General features: G+C 39.7%; 2 protein-coding genes across 6 annotated transcripts; both read left to right on the forward strand.

Annotated features, from left to right (window-relative positions):
• Positions 1-2004: 2004 nt before the first annotated feature.
• Positions 2005-12198, forward strand: tom1 (target of myb1 membrane trafficking protein). 5 transcript variants are annotated; one of them, XM_037793284.1, is made up of 16 exons: positions 2005-2182; positions 3828-3912; positions 4003-4081; positions 5117-5266; positions 5404-5538; positions 5628-5762; positions 5960-6076; positions 6256-6389; positions 6502-6544; positions 6656-6794; positions 6905-6968; positions 7855-7924; positions 9360-9425; positions 9824-9886; positions 10232-10271; positions 11457-12198. In XM_037793284.1, the coding sequence occupies exons 1-16, from the start codon at positions 2131-2133 to the stop codon at positions 11549-11551; spliced, it is 1467 nt and encodes a 488-aa protein (XP_037649212.1). In that variant the 5' UTR covers positions 2005-2130; the 3' UTR covers positions 11552-12198. The 5 variants fall into 5 exon arrangements, with proteins under 5 accessions (XP_037649212.1, XP_037649213.1, XP_037649216.1 ...); XM_037793285.1 differs by having other exon boundaries at positions 6259-6389; XM_037793288.1 differs by lacking the exon at positions 5628-5762.
• Positions 12199-13411: 1213 nt separating this feature from the next.
• gcat (glycine C-acetyltransferase) lies at positions 13412-26014 on the forward strand. The gene is made up of 9 exons (XM_037793192.1): positions 13412-13746; positions 15834-15964; positions 16875-16976; positions 17092-17238; positions 18798-18952; positions 19177-19259; positions 20330-20501; positions 24601-24722; positions 25663-26014. The coding sequence occupies exons 1-9, from the start codon at positions 13515-13517 to the stop codon at positions 25812-25814; spliced, it is 1296 nt and encodes a 431-aa protein (XP_037649120.1). The 5' UTR covers positions 13412-13514; the 3' UTR covers positions 25815-26014.
• The last annotated feature ends 1359 nt before the right edge of the window (positions 26015-27373 follow it).

Below are 27373 nucleotides of genomic sequence, written 5' to 3' on the forward strand. Positions count from 1 at the left end.
TAACTTATCCTTAATGTCCTTCTCCAGAGCGGTGGGGAGTGAGGCGAAGGGACCGTGAGACCCAGCACTGCCGCTGGCCACCAGCCCACTGTTCGACTCATTTTCATCTACTCCTATTCTATTTCTATGTGAAAGACCCAATTTAGTTGCATTATGGGAAATGTAGGATCCAGTGATACGCCTCTGCTGCTTCAGTTTTGACTAATCTTTTTTTAATCAGTCTCTTGTGGAAGTGCAATAGTAAATCACCTTTAACCCTAATGCTGTGTTTGTGGTCTTAGAGCCTGAACAGCTTAAAAACATACTCAACATTATTTTGTGACCAACATGACCTTTACTGATTTTAGGAGAATTACTTATAAACATCATTTGAAGTGATGACATGTGTCAGAAGCTCACTACAGAAAATTATATTTCTGTTTGCGGTCTCAGAGATGTAAAATATTAAATACAATGTTTTTTTTCATATATTTTATATCCATGATAGATCATGACATGACTTTTTACACAGCACTACCCCTCCCAAATAAGACTATTTTGATTAAAGTTATTGGAGTTTTATAACAGTTTGTTCATAAGAGGTCTAACAGGGAGTTAGACCTCTGACCCCCAAACATAAGTAACATCACTATGTATGATAACAGCTTTGGTCTCCAGGGCCGGAGTCTCTGCTGTACTCTGCTCCTCTGCTCCTCTGCCTGCTTACCTTCACTCAGCTCGCTCCACCTCATGTGGATGCATGCACACTTCACACTGCAGAAGACTTCGTAGCTCTGAGAATATCTAGTAAATGTACAGTGGACGTTTGTGCAGAAATAACTGCTGCAGCTCCTCCAGACCAACAGAGGTTGCCCTTGTCTTGTGAAGTGACGGGGCTCCGCAACGAGAAACGTTATCGTCTCCGACCGGGTGCCAGTGTCTCCCTCCGGCCGCAGTCAGGAGGCTGAAGCAGGAAAAGCCAACACTAGGATCAGCATTGATTCATGGAGAGATCTTTGTCTGGTCAGCTTACATTACTGCCAAGCAGGTGTAATATAGAGTGATATTGTGGTTTTAGCTGACGTGTGTCGCCTCACTGTTTTGAGCGATGGTCGTTCATGTCTATGTAGAGCGAGCACAGGCGCGAGCCCGACGCTGACTTTCGTTGACTTAACGGCCACAGGTGTCGCTGTTAACAAGCATTTCTGAAAGTTACAATTAGTCCCTTTAAAAGAGCTGTTTGGGTGCTATGCCGTGGTTTAAAGCCAGACTGAAGCAAAGCTAACAGGAGACTGAGGACTGTTAAAGGGACTGTTTACAAACGTCCACTGTACATTCACTAGATATTCTCAGAGCTACGAAGTCTTCTGCAGTGTGAAGTGAGCACGCATGCACGTGAGGTGGAGCGAGCTGAGTTAAGGCAGGCAGGCAGGCAGGCAGAGGAGCAGAGGAGCAGGGTACAGCAGAGACTCCGGTCCTGGAGACCAAAGCTACGGTCTCCCCCGCGTACTCCGACCGCGGCCAACACTGTTTTGCAAGACAGGCTTCACTAGATATAACCAAGAGGTTTCGGTGCTTCCGTGTAGTTTGTGTTGGAGTCTTTTCTGAACAGCGTAGCCACACGTGAGCATATGCGAGCATGCGAGCACGCATAATATGCGAGCGCGCTTATGCGAGCATGCATTATGCGAGCGCGCTTATGCGAGCGTGCATTATGCGAGCGCGCTTATGCGAGCGTGCATTATGTGAGCGCGCATGGGACACCGACCCGCGTGATTTATACGTGTAAGAAGTTACAAACAGTCCCTTTAAATATTGACAAATCTACCTTTAAGGTACATTTTGAACACATTTTTTTTTTTAAAGTGTGATTAATCGCGATTAGCTATGGACAATTAAGCGATTAATTGTGATTTAATTTTTTTATTGATTGACAGCCCTTTTATAATGTACTAAGATTATTACACCGCCCATCTGATGATTGTAGGCTGCTGCCACTTTAAAACATGACGCAGTTCAACTAGTGCTCCACTGTGTTGTGTGAGCAGCAGCAGCAGCAGCAGTCTGCAGCAGGAGCAGTCTGCAGCAGCATACGGCTGGCTCGGCCCGGGGACGTCGGTGCTTTCTCTGGGCCTTTTCACCCTCATCATCATGGAGTTTCTACTGGGGAATCCGTTCAGCACGCCGGTGGGACAGCGCATCGGTGAGCTGTTTTATAACCTTTACATTGTCGTAAACCAAAATGCTCCAGTCACCTCAGTCACATTACAGGTGCAGCTTACACTCGCATTTTTTTTTGTCGAGCTGCTTCTCCTATTTTTCATTATAAATGGTTTTAATGCAGCAGCTAATACATAGATAATGTCAATACATTAAAATAACGAAGCTAAAGGTGCGTTTATTAAAGACTTAAAGAGGAGCAACGGGTTACAGAGTGATTGACGCGTCCGCTTAACCAATGATCTGGCAGAGGCGGGACTTACATGCTGTGAAGCTCGAATGTGATTGGTTGTTATTGTGTCTGTGTTTAACCAGCCAATAGCAGGGCGGGACGGAAAGTGGGCCACATCCTCTTGACCCAAATTATATAGATAGATATAAATGCACGTTCAACTGTAGCATAATGACTGCACATGTGTCTGCACTGACTGATGGAAATTAAGAGTTAGGCATTAAAACAAATAAGTAGATTTAATTATAGTAATAATAATTAATAATAATTAATAAATATATTAGTACTATTTCATTTATTTTTATTTGAAAAGTAAAATTTAACTTGCACATTTTGCTAATGTAAATAGTATGTTATTTTATGGTTTGGCATTAAAATAAATAGATAAGCAGTTTTAATTATAGTAATTATAATTAATAATTATAGTAGTACTACTTCATTTATTTTTCTATTTAAAAATAAAAATTGTAACTTGCACACTTTGCTAATATATATGTATATATATATATATATATATACATATATATATAGTATGTTACTCTATGGTTAGACATTAAAATAAATAGATAAGCAGATATAATTATAGTAGTAATAATTCCTTATAATTAATACATATATTAGTACTACTTCATTTATTTTTATTTAAAAAAACTAAAATTTAACTTTCACACTTTGCTAATGTAAATAGTATGTTATTCTATGACTAGGCATTAAAATAAATAAATAAATAAGCAGATTTAATTATAGTAGTCATAATTAATTATAATTAATAATTATAGTAGTTCTACTTCATTTATTTTTTTATTTAAAAACAAAAATAGTAACTTGCACACTTTGCTTATGTATATAGTATGTTATTCTATATTCATATTTTATAACATAATTTTTATGTTAGTTGAAGTAGTCGGGTATATTTATAGTGTATTCTAATATTCTTTATATTGTGTAGTCTATAAGTATATTTCTCTGGTGTTGATATGTACAATTTGTTTACTGTTTCAGTGCATTTCCTTGATAACCTGCTGCTGTAACACAATCATTTCCCAATTTGGAATCAATAAAGTACATCTATCTATCTATCTAGATACAGTATTATTCATTAGGCTATACAAACTGTACATGTTTACAAAAATATCTGTCCTTATTCCATATCTATATAGATCAGAAAACACGGTGTAATGTAGCAACTGCAAAGTGTTGTGTTTGTTATGCTTAGAAGAAATTAATATTATATTGTGAGAAACATAATGTACTAAGCATTAATAAAATAATCTTATTAATAATAATAAGGGCAAGCTATATGATATATTCCTGAGTAAACTGTAATTACTACACATTTTTTTTAGTCCACAGTTTTATATTATTGAACATTGTTTATTCACCTATTTTTTCTCAGAGAGTGCGACTGGCTCCAGCCTGCCATCAGAAGACTGGGCCCTCAACATGGAGATCTGCGACCTGATCAACAGCTCAGAGGAAGGGTGTGTGTGTGTTATCTGTCAGCATCAACAACAAACAAGTCCTCTGGAGGTTACATGCCTCACTGACTGTTGAAAATTCTCTGATTACAGACCCAAAGACGCAGTCAGAGCCTTAAAGAAAAGGATTGTGGGGAACAAGAACTTCAAGGAGGTTATGCAGGCGCTCACTGTGAGTGTTGTTCCCTCATCACCCTCATGCTCCGCCGCCACCCTGTTGACTCAGTATTTGTTCTCAACACTTGGATTGAGTTGGGAAATATAGCTTTTTATTAGGGTTGACCCGAATGCTTCGAAGCTTAGACCATTGACATTTTAATCGACCTTCAAATCAGTATTCAAATGCTTCGTTTTATTTTTTATATATAAATATGTAATAAGTAAGGGATAATGTACAGTGAGCCGGTCATTGTTGTGAAATAAACGCCGGCAGGGTGATGTGGCACCCTGAGACAAAGCGGATAATAATAATTTGACACAAAAACGGTCCGCCAGAGTCCGACATCAGAACTGCGCCCATAGCAACGGTCTGTTATAAATAGCAACGGTTGGCTATAAAGAAATAATAGAATGAAGAAACAAGGTAATTGACCAATTAGAATCGAGTATTCGACGAAGCTGTGTAATAATAAGTATAAATCCAAAAATATCCCATGAAATAAGGAATAATCCCACAGCATTATTCATTATCCATATTCAACATTAATTATGTAAGGGATAATGTACAGCGAGCCGGTCGTTGTTTGAAATAAACCCCGACAGGGCGATGACACAACAATGACCCGCTAGCTGTACATTATCCCGTTTATTACACGGCTACTCACAGAAGAAATCAATAATTTGACACAAAAATGGTCCACCAGAGTCTGACATCAGAACTGCGCCCATAGCAACGGTCTGTTATACATAGCAACGGTCTGCTATACATAGCAACGGTCTGTTATACATAGAAACGGTCTGTTATAAAGAAATAACACACCGTAGACCACTGTGATTGACTAATCAGAATTGAGTATTCAAATAAGCCGTGTAATAATATTAGTTATTCTCAGACAGATATCGCTGTTTGTTGTGTGTAGAGGTGACAGACAGACAGAAGAACATGTCATCCTCGAAAACCTTCAAATATTTCTCACCGAAGCTTCGAAGCCTAAACAGTGGTATTCGCGACAGCCCTACTTTTTGCTGAATTTCCCTCTTGTGTTAGGTCCTGGAGACGTGTGTGAAGAACTGCGGCTACAAGTTTCACATCCTGGTGACGACGCGGGATTTCGTAGAGGGGGTTCTGGTCCGGACGATCATCCCGAGAAACAACCCTCCATTAGTCCTGCATGACAGAGTGCTCACCATTGTACAGGTAAAAAAAAAAAAATGTCACATTACATGCTTGGCAACACAGCATGGGAGAGAAAAATCAAGTTGTGTTATAATCAGTCTTGGCGAGGTCATGTTGCTCTACTGCCTGATAGTAGTTTGTGGTTTCTTCTCGTCAAGGCGTGGGCTGATGCATTCCGCAGCTCACCTGACCTGACGGGTGTGGTGTCCGTGTACGAAGACCTGAGAAGGAAGGGAGTTGAGTTCCCCATGACAGAGCTGGACGGTTACTCGCCCGTCCAAGCCCCCAAAAAGGTACAACAAGCATGGCTGGTGCACTCGCTGCTTACCTATCATCTTTGGTCATTTTTCTTTGGGGTCATTTCTGTGCATTTGCTTACCAGACTTTGCCTGGGAACGGGCCTGCTGTCACCACTCTGCCTGCTGTGCTCCTCTCTTCCAAACCTCCGCTCATCCCACCCCAGACTTCTGGGTTAAAGCTGGCCCTAGAGGGAAACAATACCTTCACTCCCAGCCAGGTGATGGCCTTGCTGCACTAGAGACAGATATTTTAGTATTTAAAGTGTTTCCCATAAATCACTGGTTTAGCTAAAAATGCTGTTTCATAACTCCTCTTCGTATCTATTCGTATCAACGGTTATAAAAATCAATATTTGCTTTGCAAGGATGTACTGTATATGCTGTGTTTATTCAGGAAATGTTATTGATTTCCCAGATAAAGCAGCTGAAGACAGAGCTGGGAGTGGTGCGGAGCAACCTGTCTATGATGTCAGACATGATGAGTCAGCTGGATCCTGTTACTGTAAAACAAGCAGACATGGAACTGCTGGAGGTAAAAAAAAATGACTCAGGTTTTATTAATGTGAATTATAATGCCATAAACTCATTCCCTTGCAGTCATGTTGAGTAACAGTGCGTTACCCTTAACTGATCTTGCACTTTATATATTTTGTGTTGCATCTGCCCCCTCAAACCCCCGCCCGAACATTCTTTGTCTGATTGTGTCATTAGCAGCTATACACAGTTTGTAAGGAAATGCAAGAGAGGATTGTAAAGGTGGTCCCCAGACTCAGTGAGGAGAAGCTGATCGAAGAGTTACTGGCGGCTAACGATGAGATGAACACCGCCTTTACTCGCTACCAGAGGTCGACTATATTTATTATTATTATTCTATCGTATTTATTTTGAAAATTAGATGATTGTAATATTTCAACAGGTTTTATTTTGCCATTTAATGACATAATTTTCTGCTTACAGGTTTGAAAGACGAATACCAAATGGTCAAAACACAGCAGAGAAGGTAAAGAACATGGCGGTCCTATTTTCATTGGTTTTTATTCTTACTTCACAGCCCAACACTGATAATACGATGAAGTGGTTGCATCATGGACTTTCACTTTTTGTCCCTCAGAGTCACACATACGTCAACCTAACAGATTTCGATTTGACACCTGAGTCCGTCTGCCAATCAGGGCTTGCGTCAGTCACCAGTGACAGCTCACACAGCCTGTCGAAAGCTGACAGTTTGTCTGGTCAGATGGCAAGACTTAGTAAGTGCTCCAGTCTTCATGCATACCTACAGTACATCCTGCACATGTTCAGTGTATGTATGCCTCTACTTATTCTATGCACTGTTAACGTCTTGTTGTTCCTCTTGCAGGTACAAGTGAATCAGATGACACATTACCACAGAAAATAAATGTCTCAAATCAACAAAGACAAAGGTACAGAAAGACTATAAGCAATAGTTTTTATGAACTTGTAAACGTACACAGTAAACACAAGTTGTGTGTCAACAGTGATTCCCAATGAGAGTAGGTTACATGAAAAGAGTACATTCAAAGTAGTTAGCAAGCATACAGAGAAGTTTTAACAGGTAGCTCAAAATTATGAAAAGTTGAGATAGTTAGCTAAAAATAATGATTAAACATTTGAAATATTTAACTAAAAATAATGAATAAACAGTTGAAATATTTAGCTAAAAATAATGGATAAACAGTTGGAATAGTTAGCTAAATGTAATGGATAAACAGTTGAAATATTTAACTAAAATAATGGATAAACAGTTGAAATTGTTAGCCAAAAGTAGTGGTTAAATAGTTGAAATAGTTATGAATACACAATTGAAATCGTTACCTAAATGTAATGAATACATTTTGAATAGTGAGCTAAAGGAAATGGATTAATGGTTAAAAAGTCAACTTCTGCCATTCCCGGTGTTGAGCTATGCTAGTCGTGTGAATGCAAATTTGACCAAACCAAACTAAACATCGACAGTTCAATTATACGAATATCCACTTTTATATGATTGATAGGTTTAAATAACATGAACACCAAGGAACAAGGTTTTGATGAAGGATGAGTTCATCAGTGGCAGTACATCAGATAGAAATGGTTAATCTAAAGGGAAGGCTGTGTGAATAACAAAGCAAATTCTACTGATTTGTTGTATCACAATGTTACAAATAAGGTTACATTCTTACAGAGCAGTCATGCAGCTCTTTCTCAAGCAAATCCTCAATTCCGACTCATTCCCTCTAATTCCTTTTGTGTTAAGTGAAATTATTAGCTTCCATGGCAGCTAACCTGCACAAATGTTGTTTTTTTCAGTGAGCAGAGTGAAGTAGCAGTGGACGGCCTGGCTCGGGCTCAGGACAGCAGAATACACAACGCTGTAACGGTGAGCAGAGATGCCATATAATTCAGGTTTTACACAGTGTAATCGGTTTAGTCACGAGATTTAGCGTCTGACACGACTGCATTTTTCTTGTCTGCGATGTGACCTCTGGGACCACTGGAAAAATTCAGCGTGGAAATTGCTTATTCAGCTTCTGAAACTTTTCTAGCTTTTGCAATGAAAACGTAAAAATGTGTCACACTGTTCTTGCATTTGACACCGACCTCAAGTCAAACTCTGAGGATTTATGTGCCACAGAGTAACAAGCTCGCTGTATAGTTATCAATGGTATAGCTGTAGAGAAAAGAGTAAAGAAGCAAAGAGGTGAAACCTTTTTGACAATCGCTGCTAGATGGCGCTGCGGTAGTGCTTGTGCCATTTTGGACTGAAAATGCCAATGAGTCCATTGCCATGAATATATAAAGAGACGTCTGTAAATCAGAAGATCATTTTTTTTTAGGTAAATCAACTTCCCAGTACGAACACTTAATTAGCCCTCATTTAAATCGTTATGTCCTTAAAGTTTTAACATTCACTAATAGCTGAATCCAGAGTTATTTTCTTCGGCATAAGGAACGTGCATCACAAGACTGCACCGCCCTGCACGCTCATATGATGTAATCAGTTCTGCCAGCTTCCTGCTAGCTGTATGCGGCTGTAATAATGGATATAACACACCCATGGGCTGTATGCTGTAAGCCTGTACCGTGGTGGATGTGTTAACCTCTCTGATCCCAAGCAACCAGCTATCGGCCAGTAGCTAGTAGTGCTAGTAGCACGACATCAACAGGATTTTATGTAGTTGTAGGCTATTTACTAACACATAGGGCAAAAGCTCAGGACACAACCTCTTATACATCCATGGTCTGTGGTCTATTGGACATCCATCCTGGAGGTCCTTGACATGAAATAGTTTGAGATTGCTCTCAAAATCTGTGAGCTGGATTTTTCTAACTTCCATTTATGCCTATTGCTCACTCTATGCTCCTCAAGGAAGCAGCCGGGCAAAAAAGTTTAATAAATGAATAAGTAAGTAAGTAAATAGTTATAATAGTATGCATATTTATGATATTTTTTGTTGTTCAACACAGGCCAGTTTGGTAGAGTCATTCAAATTATGACAATGGAATAGAAATAATGTTGTTTTACTTTTGTACGGCACTTTGTAGGCGAACATTTCACTGGCGTCCGGTAGTCAATTTCAGTCCAAAATGACGGCGGCGTAGCTCTGCTGTTGGGCGCTGATGTTGAAATGGAACGAACAATTGACTTTCACTTCTTAACGATATATGTTCTTTGGTTTGTGGGGGGAAATACTGCTGTCAGTGAGTTTCAGTCAAGAAACAGTACAGAAGGCTCCTCGGTTGAGTAAATGTGTATGTTGCTTTGTCTCAGTAACTGCTTTCCTCCTAAACTAACTCTCTGTCTGTGCGTGAAGGATGACAGCCCAGCCTCCACCCGCAGCTCCTCACCAAAGTTAGATTGGATGATTAAAAGGGGAATGGTGGGTCCAAAATGTGTCCTGGTTTGACATTGATTTACCTTTTCCACCCCCCTTCCGTCTCTTGATTTTGTCATGAGGTTGCGATTTATTTTTTGCTGTGGTCTGGATTGCTTTTGTTTGAATCACTTTTTGGTTTTGGTTATCAGGAGGTTTTGAGATAAAACAGTGTGGTTTGCATGTTTTTATTTTGTGGTGAAGACAATAAGAAAGCAGAAAAGCATGACGATGTTTGGGTTGCACTGTCCTGATATGCTACATCATTGTCATACCTTCCCAACATGTGATTGTTCCTTTGTTTTTTTGATGGTTTGGTAGTTTTGTAACATCTTCATAAAATTGAACCAGCGGTTCATATTTTTCTGCTCTGACCACCATCTCCACTCGGCTTTCTTTCTTAGATTCCGATCAACCAGAACACTGCAATGGATGATATTGAGAAATGGCTGGAGTTGGACGATGAGGTAGATAGCTGGATTCCTACATTCACTCAAAATGAATAGATACATACTGTATAATAACTGTGTTATTTCGCTTTCACTGCCCTTTTTCACCTGTTCATTCCTTGATTCACTAAAGGATCCCTCTGGTTAATTTGAACAATTATTCACAGTTGAGTTTCACTCGCACGCTCAAACCAAAGCAAACTTCTACAGTTGAACCCAACAATCTGAATTAAATGGCTCTGTACTGTCTGCATCATACGTTCTGATCTTTCCACGGGATCCATATATTTTACTATAACTGCACAAGTTATGTGTGTATATATATGTGTAAAGCAAAATATGTCTTTTCTGTTTGTGACACAGTATGACGACTTTGAAGATTCAGACGGTGTGACAAGTGAAGGTGAGGATCTTTACTTCCTTTTAAAGTTAACCACTTTTATCATCCATTGTTTCATTTGGCATCCATGTACACCTGCAGCACCTAAGGAGTTATTTTACATTAACAGTCTCTAAACTCAAGGTTTTGATTACATTTTGCAATACCTTTTCCTTTACATAAATATATTAAATTCTAATTTCACTAGGGCTGTCAAAGTTAACGCGATAATAACTACCTATAACTAGCTTGTCGAGAAGGAGGTTAAATAACGCTACAAACTTACACTAAAGTTTGGCAAGGAAAAACTGGCATGACCATTTTCAAAGGGGTCCCTTGACCTCTGACCTCAAGATATGTGAATGAAAATGGGTTTTATGGGTACCCACGAGTCTCCCCTTTACAGACACCTTATGATAATCACATGCAGTTTAGGGCAAGTCATAGTCAAGTCAGCACACTGACACACTGACAGCTGTTGTTACCTGTTGGGCTGCAGTTTACCATGTTATGATTTGAGCATATTTTTAATGCTAAATGCAGTACCTGTGAGGGTTTCTGGACAATATGTGTCATTGTTTTGTGTTAATTGATTTCCAATAATAAATATATACATACATTTGCATAAAGCAGCATATTTGCCCACTCCCATGTTGATAAGAGTATTAAATACTTGACTGATAATCTATGGACAATCATGCGATTCATTACAATTACATATTTTGATCGATTGACAGCCCTAATGATTATATTAAACTCTTGTGCTCTTTGTGCGTTTGACCAGTAGGTGGCACCAGAGACTTAACCGAGCATGTGGTGCCACATAGTACTTCTCCTCAGAAAAATTCAGTACAAAAACTCTACACAGCTTCGCAATGTTTACGCATTTACTTTAAAAAGACTGCTTCAGTGATTTATGTTTTATATAACAGAACAAAATGAAGCAAACTTGGTAATCAATCAATTATGGGTTATTTTGATGCAATGGTGTTTTTCAGTAGTATTAAGTAGAACTACAAGAACTGCTAAGTACTCTAAATCAGTGATTCCCAACTTTGTACTTCTGCAGTTGCAAAAGTGTCATCTGGTATTTTTGTCATTTATTCATGTTAACACCAGCATCTTTTCATAAAATCCATTATTCCATTCAGTGAATGTATTTTTGATACGAGTGGTATCTGATCTAATCCTTCTTCTCTCCCTCTGCAGAGTTTGACAGGTTTTTGGCAGAAAGAGCAAAAGCAGCCGAGCGTCTTCCATCGGTGAGAGCTTCCTCGCAGGACACCAACCACTCCGAGTCTTAAGATACACTTGAAACCTGCCGGACTAACAAATACTCATGAAGCTCCCGCGCCATCGGCTGAGAATCTTCATAGATGAACGGTTGAATGGCACAATTGAAGTGGGAATTACAACCCATATCTGAGGAACAACGTCCTAGCTGTGTATACTGCTCTTTAATGGGGAGCAAACGTGTTTTTTAACTGATAAAAATAATGTAATTTGATGAAGGGCGGCGGTTTTTACTTGACATTGTTATGTAGGGTTTGTCCATGTGTGGAATGCAAACATTTGCACATTTTATATGGTTATATTCCTGCTGTTGAAGGAAAGAGAGAGGATAATGTTACAGAAAACAACTTTTGCAACATAGATTATGTACTATATTGCTGTTATATATATATGTGTATATATATATATATTGTCAAACATGATGATGGGTTATAGAAAGCGCCCCTGTCTAAGTAGCAAAACACTGTATGTAAGAGAAGCTCGGCTATAACATAATGAAATAGTTTGATGCTTCACATCATTGTTGATGAAGGATGTGAAAGAAAACTGAACCATGTTTTTTACATCCAGCATTCCCTTGTGAAGGTGTTTTACTTGAATTTAACAGGAAGTCATGACAGACTGCTGTCATATATTAAACTAAAACTATTAATTGGAAGTCTGGCTGTTCTCATTCTAACCTCAAAGTGCCTTTGCAGGTATGGGACCACTGCAGATGTTGTTTAATTCCTGTCTGTTGTTGATGAGGTTTGACTTGGGGCTTTGGTCCTGAACATGTCACACCCATTGACTGCGTACTACTGAACCCGTTGCTGTTCAGGTTTTACTTAATTGACATACCAGAGATACATTCAGTCCTATTCTGTACATACTTTCGCATACGTTAACCCGCTGAGACCTGCTGACCAACTTTACTGTCTTTCAGAGGCTGTAACAGGTTCAGTTTTAGAGCTTTATGAAACTATAAAACCGAAGGAAACCTTTGGTACCAACCACGTCATGCTAGCTTATCATGAAGGAGGTTAAATATTGCTCCACAGTTGGGCTAGATTTTGACAAGGAAAAACTGGCATGGCCATTTTCAAAGGGGTCCCTTGACCTCTGACCTCAAGATATGTGACTGAAAATGGGTTCTATGGGTACCCACGAGTCTCCCCTTTACAGACATGCACACTTTATGATAATCACATACAGTCTGGGGCAAAAACCATGCAGTTTTTTTGCATGCAGTATAAATGTGTTATTTAAAATGTGTATTTGAATATTTCTGCATACGAAAAATGCAGATTTTTGCTGAAATCTCCAAATGTCAAAAGTTTTTGATAGTTTTACAGTGTTACAACTCCATATTAAACACTTTAGTGATTCTATATATTCCCTCTGCAGTGGAAATTGCAAACAAAATATATATATATTTAAAGGGTCAAATTGGGTTACCAGGGTCTGTGTGTGTGTGTGTGTGTGTGTGTGTTGAAGATTGAGAGGAAGCCAAACATTGTAGCAATTCACATTAGGCAACATATTGCTATCACAGGGGCTCAGAACCGGTCGTGTCTAGAAGGTAACCTACAAGTAGGGAAACTCTCGCGAGATTAGGTTAAGGTTAGAGGATTTGACCTCAAATAGTTAAGGTTAGGCTTTGATCTGGAATGGTCAAGATTAGGCGTAAACGAATAAATTAAGATTAGGCATTGACCTAAAATCGTTATAGTTAGGATAGGTCGTCGGGCAGCCAATTCTCGCGAGAGTTTGTGCCAGATTTAATAATTTACGGGTTACCTTTTAGATACAGACCCTCTGAACCAACTGGTAAATACCCTCTGAGATCTGATTGGACAAAACAAGCCACCTTGCAAGTGCGCTGTCCTCTGATTGGTCCACCACACATACGCCTACATACTCGCCTCCACCGCTCTTCACGTTCTGCCTTCCTGCACGTTTTGAACCTCTAAAAACACCTTGGGCTTCACCATCATGTCGCTCGGAAAAGTTACCCGGAGTTTGGTGAAACCCGTCCGGGTCGTCCTGCGGCCCTCGGCGGCCCCGGCGGCCCCGGTACTGAACCGGAGCTACGCCGCTGTCGCTGAAGCCAGAGTTGTGCTGGAGGGCGAGCTCGACGGTATCCGAGCAGCGGGGACGTGGAAAGCAGAGAGGATCATCACGTCGAAGCAGGGACCGCAAATCAACGTGGACGGCAGTCACAGCAGTGAGTGGTTGTAGTTTACACACATAAAAACGTGGTCCTTGAACGCACCATGAGCTACAAACATAGTTTTTTATTTTTTTTTTATTTTATTAAACAAATTCAAATTTACAAACAACATGGCTCATAGATCATTGCATTCAAGTAAAAGGACAAGGTGAATACAGAACAAGAACAAATAAAATATGTAAAATTATACATGAAAACAATAAAAATTAAATTAAGGGCTGTAGGGCTGTACCTGTAATTCATATTCTTCTGTTATGCTAAGAAGTTTCAATGCATTTTTGTTTTTTCATGACTTTAAGGGCTTTTATGTAAGAAAGAAACTCAGAATGAAACACTTCAAACCTAGGTTTCTCTTTCATATACTTTGATTTGTGCAAATACAATTTTCCAAGAATGAGAATGTTATTCACCAGAAAGCCATCTTTGTTATTGTCCATGACAAGTCCATAAACAATTTCCTTTTGAAGCTACAAACATAGTTACTGGTTGTTGTTTTTCCTGTGGTGCTCTGCCACTGTGTTATCCATGTTATCAAACGAGTGAACTGAGGTCATGTAACTGTGCTGCATGACACACAAGCTTGCTAAGCTTTGTTTCACATCACTGAGTTAGTCACTTCTAGGGATGTTATCTTTTTTTTTTAAACAATATGTTGTATTGAATTTTACATATTTATACACATACAGACAGACTAACAATATTAATAATTCAATTATACAATGAAATGTTTAGTCAGATTTTCCACAGTAATCAAAGAAAGAGAGACATGACATTTCATGTATTTCACATGCCACTATGTTATCTTTTTTTTTTTAAACAGAGTTTATTTCAGAATTTTGTTAATACAACTCTGACGATCCATTGCACAAACATGTTTGGACTGATGGATATCCCACCCACCCTCCACCCATGACAATACCCAGAGGGCACTAAAAAAAAAACAAGTGTACAAAAAATAAATAGATTAATAAATAAATAAAATATATGTCTAATAATATTAGCCACTATGTTATCTTGATGTGGAACTGGACTCAAGTTGACACAAACTAGTTAATTAAAGTCATGTAACTTTGCTGGAGGACACACAAGCTTGCTAAGCTTGTCTCACATTACTGAGTTAGTCACAGGACTATAACTTCTAGGGAACCTGTCCACAATTTCAACACTCTGCATAGGAAAAACAAATGATTCAAGTTAATGGGAAATAAGTCAGAATAAAGTGTTGCAATGGAAGGTGGACGGTCTGCAGGACAGATAATAATGCACACAGTGCACTTTCATAGACTAAGCTACTGAAGTTACCCTGCACTATACTCATTTTTCTCTTCTGCACTATATTCACTTTATTAATAGACCTGTATCACAGCTGTTACCCTGCACTGTATTCAGTTGTAACAGTTTTCTTCATCTCCTTGTATTTTTATATCTGGTATATTTTTTTGTACTTTGCACTACTAACTTTTTTACTGCCTTTTTATTAACATGTTTTGCACTATGGAACTGTGATGCTGGAAACTTGAATTTCCCTCGGGATCAATAATGTTACTATCTATCTATCTATCTATCTATCTATCTATCTATCAATCTATCAATCTATCAACCTATCAACCTATCTATCTATCTATCTATCTATCTATCTATCTATTTATCTATCTATCTATCTATCTATCTATCTATCTAATAAAGCTGTTATTACCTTGACTTTCATAGCAAAAAGGAGACATGAATTGGAAAGTGCAGCACTGTAGCAGCTAATCTGTAGCCTGTTTGCTGTTCTGCCCGTGTTTACACTTCACTTTTGCCAAAAAATGACTCTGCTGATTTATGAATGAGCCATTGACTTTAGGCCGTGACCCCTACTGTGGTGAACTGACTTTGGACAGTGCACATGTGTCGTTTTTTTTGTCACTCTTTGTTCTGACGTGTTGACTTTATTGTCACTTGCCTTTTTGCCAAAAAAAGCAACACAGAATTTCTATAGCAGGGTTTGAGTTGCTCACAGTGGTTATTGTTTGAATTACAGTGACCCTTTTAACCTTAGGTTTCCTGTTCTCCATCTAAACTCTCTCTGTCTCTCTCAGGAATATTGAATTTCTGTGCTAACAACTACCTTGGACTGTCCAGTCACCCAGAGGTGGTGCAGGCAGGGATTGATGCTCTTAAAACATACGGTGCTGGACTGAGCTCTGTCAGATTCATCTGTGGCACACAGGTACGATAGAACAGCGGATAAAGCTCCCATATTATAACTAGGGCTGTCAATCAATTAAAATATTTAACCACACATTCTTTTCTGTTCAACATGTATCTTAAAGGGAGATTTGTCAAGTATTTAATACTCTTATCAACATGGGAGTGGGAAAATATGCACATTTTTATGCAAATGTATGTATATTGGAAATCAATTAACAAAACAATCACAAATATTGTCCAGAAACCCTCACAGGTACTGCATTTAACATAAGAAATATGCTCAAATCATAACATGGCAAACTGCAGCCCAACAGACAACAACAGCTGTCAGTGTGTCAGTGTGCTGACTTGACTATGACTTGCCCCAAACTGCATGTGATTATCATAAAGTGATGTAAAGGGGAGACTCGTGGGTAACCATATTTTCATTCACATATCTGGAGGTCAGAGGTCAAGGGGACCCCTTTTGAAAATGGCCATGACAGTTTTTCCTCGCCAAAATTTAGCGTAAGTTTGGAGCGTTATTTAACCTCCTTCTCGACAAGCTCGTATGACATGGACATTTTCAGCCCACTACAACCTCTCAAAGATCGAATGTGTCAATGCGTTAATGAAATGAATGGCGTTAAAACAAATTTGCGTTGACACATTATTATCGCGTTAACTTTGACAGCCCTAATTTGAATATTAGACCTTGGATTTGACCTCTCATGTTCCTCAGAGGTCAAACCTTACCTCCCTCCACATCTAAAAGTAGACCTTATGGCATGCACTAACTATGTTCTAAATTTAGAAATGCACATTTATTGTGGTTATCCCCTCGACTATGATGGCTAATTCATCACTCAATCAACACAAGAATAACAAATATTATTCTGTATTACAGCTAAATCTCCCAGAGGTTAATGAGTTCGCTGTTTGTTTTTTAGGATCTACACAAAAATCTGGAGGAGAAGCTAGCGCAGTTTCATGAGAAGGAGGACTGCATCCTCTATGCTAGCTGTTTTGATGCAAACGCTGGACTGTTTGAGGTATGTCGTGCTTTACGCTCTACAATCTCCAGCCGGGGGGGAAGCCTGGGACCAGAACAGAAAGATCTCTCCGATTGTGATCAGTAAAGTATCATGTTACTCTTAACACACACAGGTTCTGTTGGGCCCAGATGACGCAGTGCTGTCTGATGAGCTAAACCACGCCTCCATCATCGATGGGATCCGACTGTGCCGAGCAAAGAGGCTGCGCTACAAACACATGGACCTCAGTGATCTGGAGAAACAGCTCAAAGAGTCTCAGGTGAGGGTGGGACTCTTCCTGTACTGTAGAAGGACAAGAAGAGTGGCTTTTTACATGGAAACAAACATTATTACTGTGTTTTTAATTAACTTTAATGCCACTGATGTGTTATGTCTTAATAGTTTAACATTTGCATATTTACAGTTAGACCCCTTTCTTCTTTTGAAACAAGCTACATCTGATAAAATCTGTTAGCAACATGTCAGTCAGCAGTTACTAAGGATTTCAAAATGTAAATCTGCCAGTGTGATCATCGTAAATGGCATTATGTGCCATGCAAGGACAGAAAGCTTGACAGGCATAGCAACGATATGTCACCATGTAATGTGGTGTTAAGAGGTAGTGGTCATTTCACGTAGTCTATTACTGTGAGATCACGTTGCCGTGGACAGAAAGTAGTAAATGCAGTCCTGAAACTGCAGCCTCCTCTATTGCATAATAGGAACATAATATTGCCTTTTACAGTTCAAAAGTTCACTAAAATGTGTTTCTGAAAACATTTGAGGCGAGAAATAGGCATTAAAGTAACAGAATATTGATTCATATCTGATCAGCGCTGCCTAGTTTGATTGTTTGATCTGAGTTTGTGAGTTTCGCGAGCAGTGATTGACCGCTGCTTTAGAGACTCCTTCGCTCTGATTGGTTGTTTTTGTTCGGACGCGGTGAAATCTTGTAAATGCCGTTAGGAGCACTAGGAGGACACAGAGGAACATGATTTTTTTCACAGATTATCTGTGTCATGCACTACTGTCAGGATATTAGTGACAGTTTGAGCAAATATGCTAAAAAGTTATTTTTATTAAAGTTACCGACTGTAGCTTTAAGACCCACTTCTGATTGTTAAAATAATTCCAAGGATCACCTTCCTAAATAAATGAGTAAAAAGAATAAATAAAAAACATAACCTGACAATACATTTTTTTTTTTCTTAAAATAATTACTCAAACCGATTAATCTTGATTCAAAATAGTTGGTGATTAATGTCTTAATTTCAGGTTAATTGTGCAGCTCTAGACTGTATAAAATAGGTCATGATTGGCGTGGTGTATTGAAACTATTTAGATATAAAAGTATTTAAAAAATATTTTTGGTAACTTGCTAAACTAGTTAGATATATAAATAACTAGCTTTGCAAATTACCAAAACATTTAATTTTGTTATTTAATCTAACCATTTGGCAGTACCTCCTGGGGCCACTAGATGGCACTCTGGGGCCAGAATAGCTGGGCTAGATATTACTACAAGTGACTGAGATATATGTTCTATTGTGTAATTTTGGGTGAACCAACCCTTTAAAATAATTCCCCTTTCTAATATCATGTGACACAACAACGGCGTGCCCTGTTGTACTCAAGCTTGCTATTTTCCAGTTCTTCATCAGCATGCATTGCATCATTTAATTGTGTGTACACTTTGAGGAAAAAGCATGTTTTAATAAGACATGTCAGCAATAATGATAAATCACCACGACACATACAGTATAATAGACTTCGGTGACAGGGTCAGATAAGGGTTACAGTATTGATTAGACTGTTGTGTGTCTGTTTTGTCCCCTTCAGTCATCTCGCATGCGCCTGGTAGTGACAGATGGCGTCTTCTCCATGGATGGAGACGTGGCTCCCTTACCAGGAATCTGTGACCTGGCTGAACAGTACGGAGCCATGGTGTTTATAGATGAATGCCACGCCACTGGATTCCTGGGGCCTCGGGGAAGGTGGGTAGGATCCCGATATATGCAAAAGATGCATTTCTTTTTAATCGTTTTACTTTTTAGTTTATGTTTTATTTATAACATACCCATTAGAGGAACTGGAAAGTCCAGCCTGCTGTTTGCCCCATCATGTAAAATGTGCAACTTCACAGTTTAAAAGTCAAGCTCTATATCTTACTATCATTATGGAGGGATAAACTAACAGTACTACTCCCTGTGATTCGCAGAGGAACAGACGAGCTGCTGGGAGTGATGGACAGAGTTGACATTATAAACTCCACCCTGGGGAAAGCACTGGGAGGAGCAGCTGGTAAGTCTTCATCTGACCTGTGATGTTGAGAAGTTCCCCCTGTTTATTGCTCTTCAAACATGCAGCTTTAATGGGACGGTTTGGATTTTTTGAAGTGGGGTTTGTATGAGGTACTTATCCATAGTCAGTGTATTACCTACTGTAGATGACGGTCGGGACGCCCCCGGTTTGGAGAAGCAGACAGGAGTACCAGCATAGGAGCAAAGCAATGTACTGCTGTGGACGGGGCCGGCAGCAAAACCTTTTTTAGCCACCTAAAAAAATCAATATCAGTTTAAGTGTACGCTATATTTAGAATATTTTCACTGCTTTACTTTGACGTCAGACAGCCCTTTCCGATGGGGAACTGAAGCCATTATATCCATCCTCTCTTAAAAGCCACCAGACTCCTTTGACAAAAAACAGTAATTTTACCTCGCAGAGAGACCAGCAACTCCCGTGTTCTGCGAGATAAAATTAATGTTTTTATCAATGGAGTCTGGTGGCTTCGAAGAGAGCATAGATGGACATAAAAGCTTCAGTTCCCCTTCATAAAGGGCTGTCTGACTGCAAGATCAAGCTGTGACAATATTCTAAATATAGCGTATATTTAAACATATTTTCTAATGTACTTTTCAGCAGTACATTGCTTTGCTCCCGTGCTGGTACTCCTGTCTGCTTCTCCAAACTGGGGGCATGCCGACCGCCATCTACTGTAGGTAATACACTGACTATGGATAAATACCTCATACAACCCCACTTCAAAAACACCCAAACTATCCCTTTAAAGCTGCATTGATGTTTGTTTGCTTTTTGGCCACTCGGGCCCAAGGAACTCAAGAGGTACAAGGTACTACAAGATGAAAACATCATCATCTTATACAGATGTTACGGGTAACATGTCAGCAAACAGTTGATTCATTGATGAAAATATTTTTAGACAAACGCCTATTCTTTTCCCACCAGCAAACAAACAATAGAATTTTTCCCAAATGTCGAACTATTCCTTCAACAAAACATTATTATGGTGCTAAAACACAAGATGTAAATGTTCTGCGCCAAATCAGTCTTTCTTTGTCTTTGTCTTTCAGGTGGCTACACAGTTGGCCCGAAGCCTCTCATCGACCTGCTGAGGCAGCGCTCTCGTCCCTACCTGTTCTCCAACTCCCTCCCCCCTCCTGTGGTGGGCTGTGCCACCAAGGCCGTGGAGCTGCTGCTCGCCTCCAATGAGATTTCACAGAGCATGACGGCCAAAACCATGAGGTACGTTTGTTAGGGTGGGGGGTAGAAAATGCGTCAGTTTTTTTTTTAGTTAAAGCCTCTGTACACCCACACAGATGCTCTTTTAAGAGTTTTTAGTGACCTTTTAACTGTTGACTCAGCGAACTCTGTTATTCTAGTGCTTTCAGACTTGACCGCGGCTTTTGACATGGTGCATCATGGGATCCTTTTATCACGCCTAGAACACTGTGTGGGCATTAAAGGGACTGCCCTAGAATGGTTTAGGTCATAACCTGTCGGATAGGAGCTTTTCAGTTCAGCTGGGCAGGTGTTCCTCTGCTGCAGCGCCACTGACCTGTGGGGTTCCTCAGGGCTCCATTTTGGGCCCTATCCTTTTTTCTTTGTATATGCTGCCCTTGGGGTCCATTTTTAGGAAATACAATATTTCTTTTCATTGTTTTGCAGATGACATCCAGATATATTTACCTTTTAAAAACAGCTAGTGGAGACTCATTGCAGCCTTTGTTTAACTGCCTGCATGACATCAGAACTCGGATGAATCTAAACTTCCTCAATCTTAATGAAAATAAGACTGAGATCATTATGTTTGGACACCCTGACCTATTGGACATCTCGGTTGATATTCTTGGTCCTTTGGCCTCTCAAAAACAGACTTGTGTTAAAAATCTTGCCGTTACTTTTGATAGCTCCTTCAATTTTGAAAAACAAATAAGCTCAGTTGTAAAAAACTGCTTTTTTCAGCTAAGGCTTTTGGCTCAGGTAAAGGTCTATCTGTCTCCGAGGGATCTTGAGAGAGTATCACATGCTTTTATTATCTCTCGGTTAGACTACTGTAATTCTATGTATGTGGGTTTACAACAGTCGTCTCTTCACCGGCTGCAGTTAGTACAAAATGCAGCTGCTCGCCTTCCGACTGGGAAAAGAAAACGTGATCACGTATCACCAGTTCTGGCCTCCCTCCACTGGCTTCCTGTCCGTTTTCCGATTGAGATTTTATTGCTTGTTTTTAAGGTTTTAAATGGGCTGGCACCACCTTATTTATCAGAACTATTGCACCTCCATACTCCAGTCAGAGCACTTAGGTCCATTTGGGAACAATGACATGGCTGGGTAGCTAGCTAGTCTTTGTTAAACATACTGTCAAATTATATGAACTGTTTTTCAACCCTAATGTTATTGTCTTTGAATCTTGCTAGCTTAACGTTGGCGTCGAACGGTTCTGGCCTCCCCGTCGTCCATTAAATACTGAAAATGGACACCTCGTGGGGTTTTACATAATGTGCAAACATATTTGTCTTTTTAAACAGGAACTAAATAAGCTAATATTTATATTGACAGCCATGTTTAGTGTGTTTAGCCCCGGGCCACACTGGCGCCTACCTTTCATGTGTGTTTAGTGTCTGCCTGTCCTTTCTGTCTACACAGAGTTTGCCTTTCATAACAGCCTTTTCATTTCATTATAAATTGATTTTAGACAGAAAAAGGTTAAGAAGCGTGTGCTCATTTGTAAATAATAAGAATATCCGCGATTAAAAGCCAGTTCTCTATTAATTTATGGAGCCGTGCAAGTCACTGCATTTTTCCCACTGACCTGCCAATATTTCAGAATAAAAGGAAAGGGAAAAGCACAAAAGAATAATAGGTCTTCTTTAAGACAGGGACTTTTCTGTATTTAAATATATGTTGTTTACCCAGAAACGGGAGGTTTGATACGGGCATATAATTCTGCGTGATTGAGGTGTCTAAATTGTTCTTTATTAAAGGAGTCTTGATAACTGCTGTTGTCAGTGTTTTGGGGAAATGGCCTGAGAGGAGAGAGGATTATTTCCAGGAGATCATCCAATTAAAAACATTCTTTAAGAACTATATACGTTATATACTGTAATTGTAATTCCTGTTTAAGTTTTGACCAATTTGTTGCTGTATTCAAAAAGTTTTACACTTGAACTGTAATTCCTTTTAAAGCCAAAGTAGTTGAGAATGGAGCAAAGTTATTTTTATAAAACGGTCACTATATCCTGACAGTAGTACATGAAACAGATACTGAAAAAACATCATGTTCCTCTGTGTCCTCCAGTGATCTTAATGACATCTGCAAGATTTCACAGACCGGAGGAAAACAACCAATCAGAGGCAAGCTGGAGTCTTGCCGTCTCTGAGCAGCTGTCAATCACTCGCAAACTCTGATCAAACGATCAAATTAGGCAGCGCTGATCAAATATGAATCAGTATTCTGTTACTGTAATACTTATTTCTCTCCTTTAATGTTTTCAGAAACATCTTGTAGTGCACGGTTTAGCTGTAAAATGATAAAGTTTGTGACCCGGCAGCCATGTTGAAATCTGCTGAGGAAGTACCAAGCACCGCCCACCAGCCGAAGCACAGCCAATAGGAACGCTCTCTCTCTGAAATGACCTGTGATTGGCCAAAGTCTTCCTTCACAGGCTAGTTCGGGTAGCTAGCTAGTCTTTGTTAAACATACTGTCAAATTATATGAACTGTTTTTCAACCCTAATGTTATTGTCTTTGAATCTTGCTAGCTTAACGTTGGCGTCGAACGGTTCTGGCCTCCCCGTCGTCCATTAAATACTGAAAATGGACACCTCGTGGGGTTTTACATAATGTGCAAACATATTTGTCTTTTTAAACAGGAACTAAATAAGCTAATATTTATATTGACAGCCATGTTTAGTGTGTTTAGCCCCGGGCCACACTGGCGCCTACCTTTCATGTGTGTTTAGTGTCTGCCTGTCCTTTCTGTCTACACAGAGTTTGCCTTTCATAACAGCCTTTTCATTTCATTATAAATTGATTTTAGACAGAAAAAGGTTAAGAAGCGTGTGCTCATTTGTAAATAATAATAATATCCGCGATTAAAAGCCAGTTCTCTATTAATTTATGGAGCCGTGCAAGTCACTGCATTTTTCCCACTGACCTGCCAATATTTCAGAATAAAAGGAAAGGGAAAAGCACAAAAGAATAATAGGTCTTCTTTAAGACAGGGACTTTTCTGTATTTAAATATATGTTGTTTACCCAGAAACGGGAGGTTTGATACGGGCATATAATTCTGCGTGATTGAGGTGTCTAAATTGTTCTTTATTAAAGGAGTCTTGATAACTGCTGTTGTCAGTGTTTTGGGGAAATGGCCTGAGAGGAGAGAGGATTATTTCCAGGAGATCATCCAATTAAAAACATTCTTTAAGAACTATATACGTTATATACTGTAATTGTAATTCCTGTTTAAGTTTTGACCAATTTGTTGCTGTATTCAAAAAGTTTTACACTTGAACTGTAATTCCTTTAAAAGCCAAAGTAGTTGAGAATGGAGCAAAGTTATTTTTATAAAACGGTCACTATATCCTGACAGTAGTACATGAAACAGATACTGAAAAAACATCATGTTCCTCTGTGTCCTCCAGTGATCTTAATGACATCTGCAAGATTTCACAGACCGGAGGAAAACAACCAATCAGAGGCAAGCTGGAGTCTTGCCGTCTCTGAGCAGCTGTCAATCACTCGCAAACTCTGATCAAACGATCAAATTAGGCAGCGCTGATCAAATATGAATCAGTATTCTGTTACTGTAATACTTATTTCTCTCCTTTAATGTTTTCAGAAACATCTTGTAGTGCACGGTTTAGCTGTAAAATGATAAAGTTTGTGACCCGGCAGCCATGTTGAAATCTGCTGAGGAAGTACCAAGCACCGCCCACCAGCCGAAGCACAGCCAATAGGAACGCTCTCTCTCTGAAATGACCTGTGATTGGCCAAAGTCTTCCTTCACAGGCTAGTTCGGGTAGAGAGTCAAAGCTCTAATTCAAACCACTTTATTGACTACTATTTACTGGATGATCCAGCAAAAAAGGAAGCCTTTTGATTGGGTGGGCCTGAGTGCCAAGTGGGTAGCCCACCTTGGCCCACCCACAGTTACACGACTGGTCACTGGTATGGCTATTAATTGTGCCAAAGTAACATACACACTAGAGATATCCCTCTTTAGCTGTGTCAAAACTTGCTCTCAGACAATAAAACTATGACGGCATCGGTGCTTTCACGTTTACACTGCTGTCCTTCTGTAATCTGGATCTGTAATATTTTTTTCTCTGCCGTCCTTTCAGGTTCAGGAACAAGATGACGAAGGCTGGCTTCACCATTGCAGGTTCAGCTCACCCCATCTGTCCCGTGATGCTGGGCGACGCACGGCTGGCCTCCCTGATGTCCGATGACATGCTGAAGCTAGGTGAGACGGCAGGGGAAACCTGATCCACTGGGCTGGAAACATCAGAACCGGTTTAATTTTGAAATACATTTATAAAATGTGTCATTATTTACACCTAGCCCTTTCATTCAGCTGGACTCTACATTGAGTCCTGATGTGATTGTCAGCTAAAAGTAATGGATAAATAATAAGGTTGTCAAAGTTAACGTGATAATGCGTTAACACAAATTGATTTTAACGGCACTAATTTCTTTAACGGTTTAACGCAACTTGTGGTTTTTAGGTTGTAGCAGGCTCAGTTTCAAAGTTAGAGTGAAATACAGGCATCATATGAAACTACAAAACCTAAGGAATCCATTGATACCAACCATGTCACACTGGCTCGTCGTGAATGAGGCTAAATAACACTCCAAACTTACGCTACATTTTGGAAAAACTGTCATGGTCATTTTCAAAGGAGTCCCTTGACCTCTGACCTCAAGATATGTGAATGAAAATGGGTTCTATGGGTACCCACGAGTCTCCCCTTTACAGACATGCACACTTTATGATAATCACATGCAGTTTGGGGCAAGTCATAGTCAAGTCAGCACACTGACACACTGACAGCTGTTGTTGCCTGTTGGGCTTCAGTTTGCCATGTTATGATTTGAGCATATTCTTTATGCTAAATGCAGTACCTGTGAGGGTTTCTGGAAAATCATTGTTTTGTGTTGTTAATTGATTTCCAATAATAAATATATACCTACATTTGCATAAAGCAGCATATTTGTCCACTCTCATGTTGATAAGAGTATTAAATACTTGACAAATCTCCCTTTAAGGTACATTTTGAACAGTTTTAAATGTATGAAAAGTCACACCTTTTGACCTTTGACTGAGAACAGTCGATGTGAAAGCGCTATCTTGACAACCACAGAAACTGTTTCATGCTCTGTTAACACCTCTCTTCCCTCCACAGGAGTGTACGTGATTGGATTCTCTTTCCCAGTCGTACCAAAGGGCAAAGCCAGAATCCGCGTTCAGATCTCAGCCGCCCACACGGACGAAGACATCGACCACTGCGTTGAGGCTTTCATCCAGACGGGCAGAAAGCACGGAGTCGTCTCCTGAGTAGGACAAATAAGTAAAGCTCTTGCAACCGGCATGAATTACTGAACAAAGCTGAAGCGCTCGCTCTCACAGATTGTGCCGCCAGTTACTCAAGACCTATGAATGACTTTGATGGAAAATATTTGTTACATTTGTAGGTCAACGGAGGTTGATGTTATTTTTGTGTTTGCTCAGCCAAATAAAGCACTTTCGCTAACATGTTTTTGTGTGTTTGTATTTTAAGAAGAAGGGTTAATTTCATATTTCCCACAAAGAAATAATATGAGGGAGAAAATGTTTCTATCAGATCCCTTTATCTCTTGATGGGTTTATTTAGACTAGTCATTCATCCATTCAACAGATAGTGAGGAAAAAAACACATTTGGGAATGTGACTAGTCATATAACCTTGCATTTCATCAGCATTATTAGAATCAACACAAAAACTTTCTTAAGAAATGAATTCTCTACCAGGTTTATCCATTATTTTATGAATTGTCAATATAAACATGTTACAACTGATGAGGCCCCTAATGCATTATGGCTATTGTTGCGTTTAACAAAATACCCAGAGGCGTACAGTTGGTTATTGTAATATATATATGTATAGTTTTTTGTTGCATATAAATAACAATTAGAATTCAAACTGCTCATCAATATCTTTGCCTTTGGCTACATTTTGAAAACTTTTGATAAGTTCACTTTCAATTGATCAAAATCCTGTCTTGTTTATTTTTCCATACTAGTGGAGTAAGGCAACAACATAATGAAACTTTATAATGTACAGTAAATGAAGGGATGGATCCAGGAGTTGTCAAGTAGCTGTTGTCGTCAAGCAACACAACCTCCTCTCCACCATGGATAAATCAATCCGGGTCGGTGTCCCATGCGCACTCGCGTGTGACTACGCTGTTCAGACTCCAACACAAACTACACGGAAGCACCAAAACTGCAAAGTTATGTCTAGTGAAGCCCGTCTGTTAAACAGTGTTGGCCGCGGTCGGAGGACGCGGGGGAGACCGTAGCTTTGGTCTCCAGGGCCAGAGTCTCTGCTCCTCTGCTCCTCTGCCTGCTTGCCTTCAGTCACACACCGCGCTCGTTCACACTATTTCGCTCACGTGCATGCGCACACACTCCACACTGCAGAAGAGTTAGTTTAGCTCTGAGAATATCTAGTGAATGTACAGTGGACGTTTGTGCAGAAATAACTGCTGCAGCTCCTCCAGACCAACAGAGGTTTCCCGTGTCTTGTGAAGTAACGGGGCTCCGCAGCGAGAAACGTTATCGTCTCCGACCAGATGCCGGTGTCTCCCTTGTTCCCTCCGGCCGCGGTTGGGAGGCTGAGGCAGGAAAAGTCAACACTAGGATCAGCACTGATTCACGGAGAGACCTTCGTCTGGTCAGCTAACATTACTGCCAAGCAGGTGAAATATAGAGTGATATTGTGGTTTTAGCTGACGTGTGTCGCCTAACTGTTTTGAACGATGCTTGTTCATGTCTATGTACAGCGAGCACGAGCGCGAGCCCGACGCTGACTTTCGTTGACTTAACGGCCACAACAAGCATTTCTGATTCTTACAA

The sequence above is a fragment of the Sebastes umbrosus genome, chromosome 14 (genome assembly GCF_015220745.1).
Source record: "Sebastes umbrosus isolate fSebUmb1 chromosome 14, fSebUmb1.pri, whole genome shotgun sequence".
NCBI lineage: Eukaryota > Metazoa > Chordata > Actinopteri > Perciformes > Sebastidae > Sebastes > Sebastes umbrosus.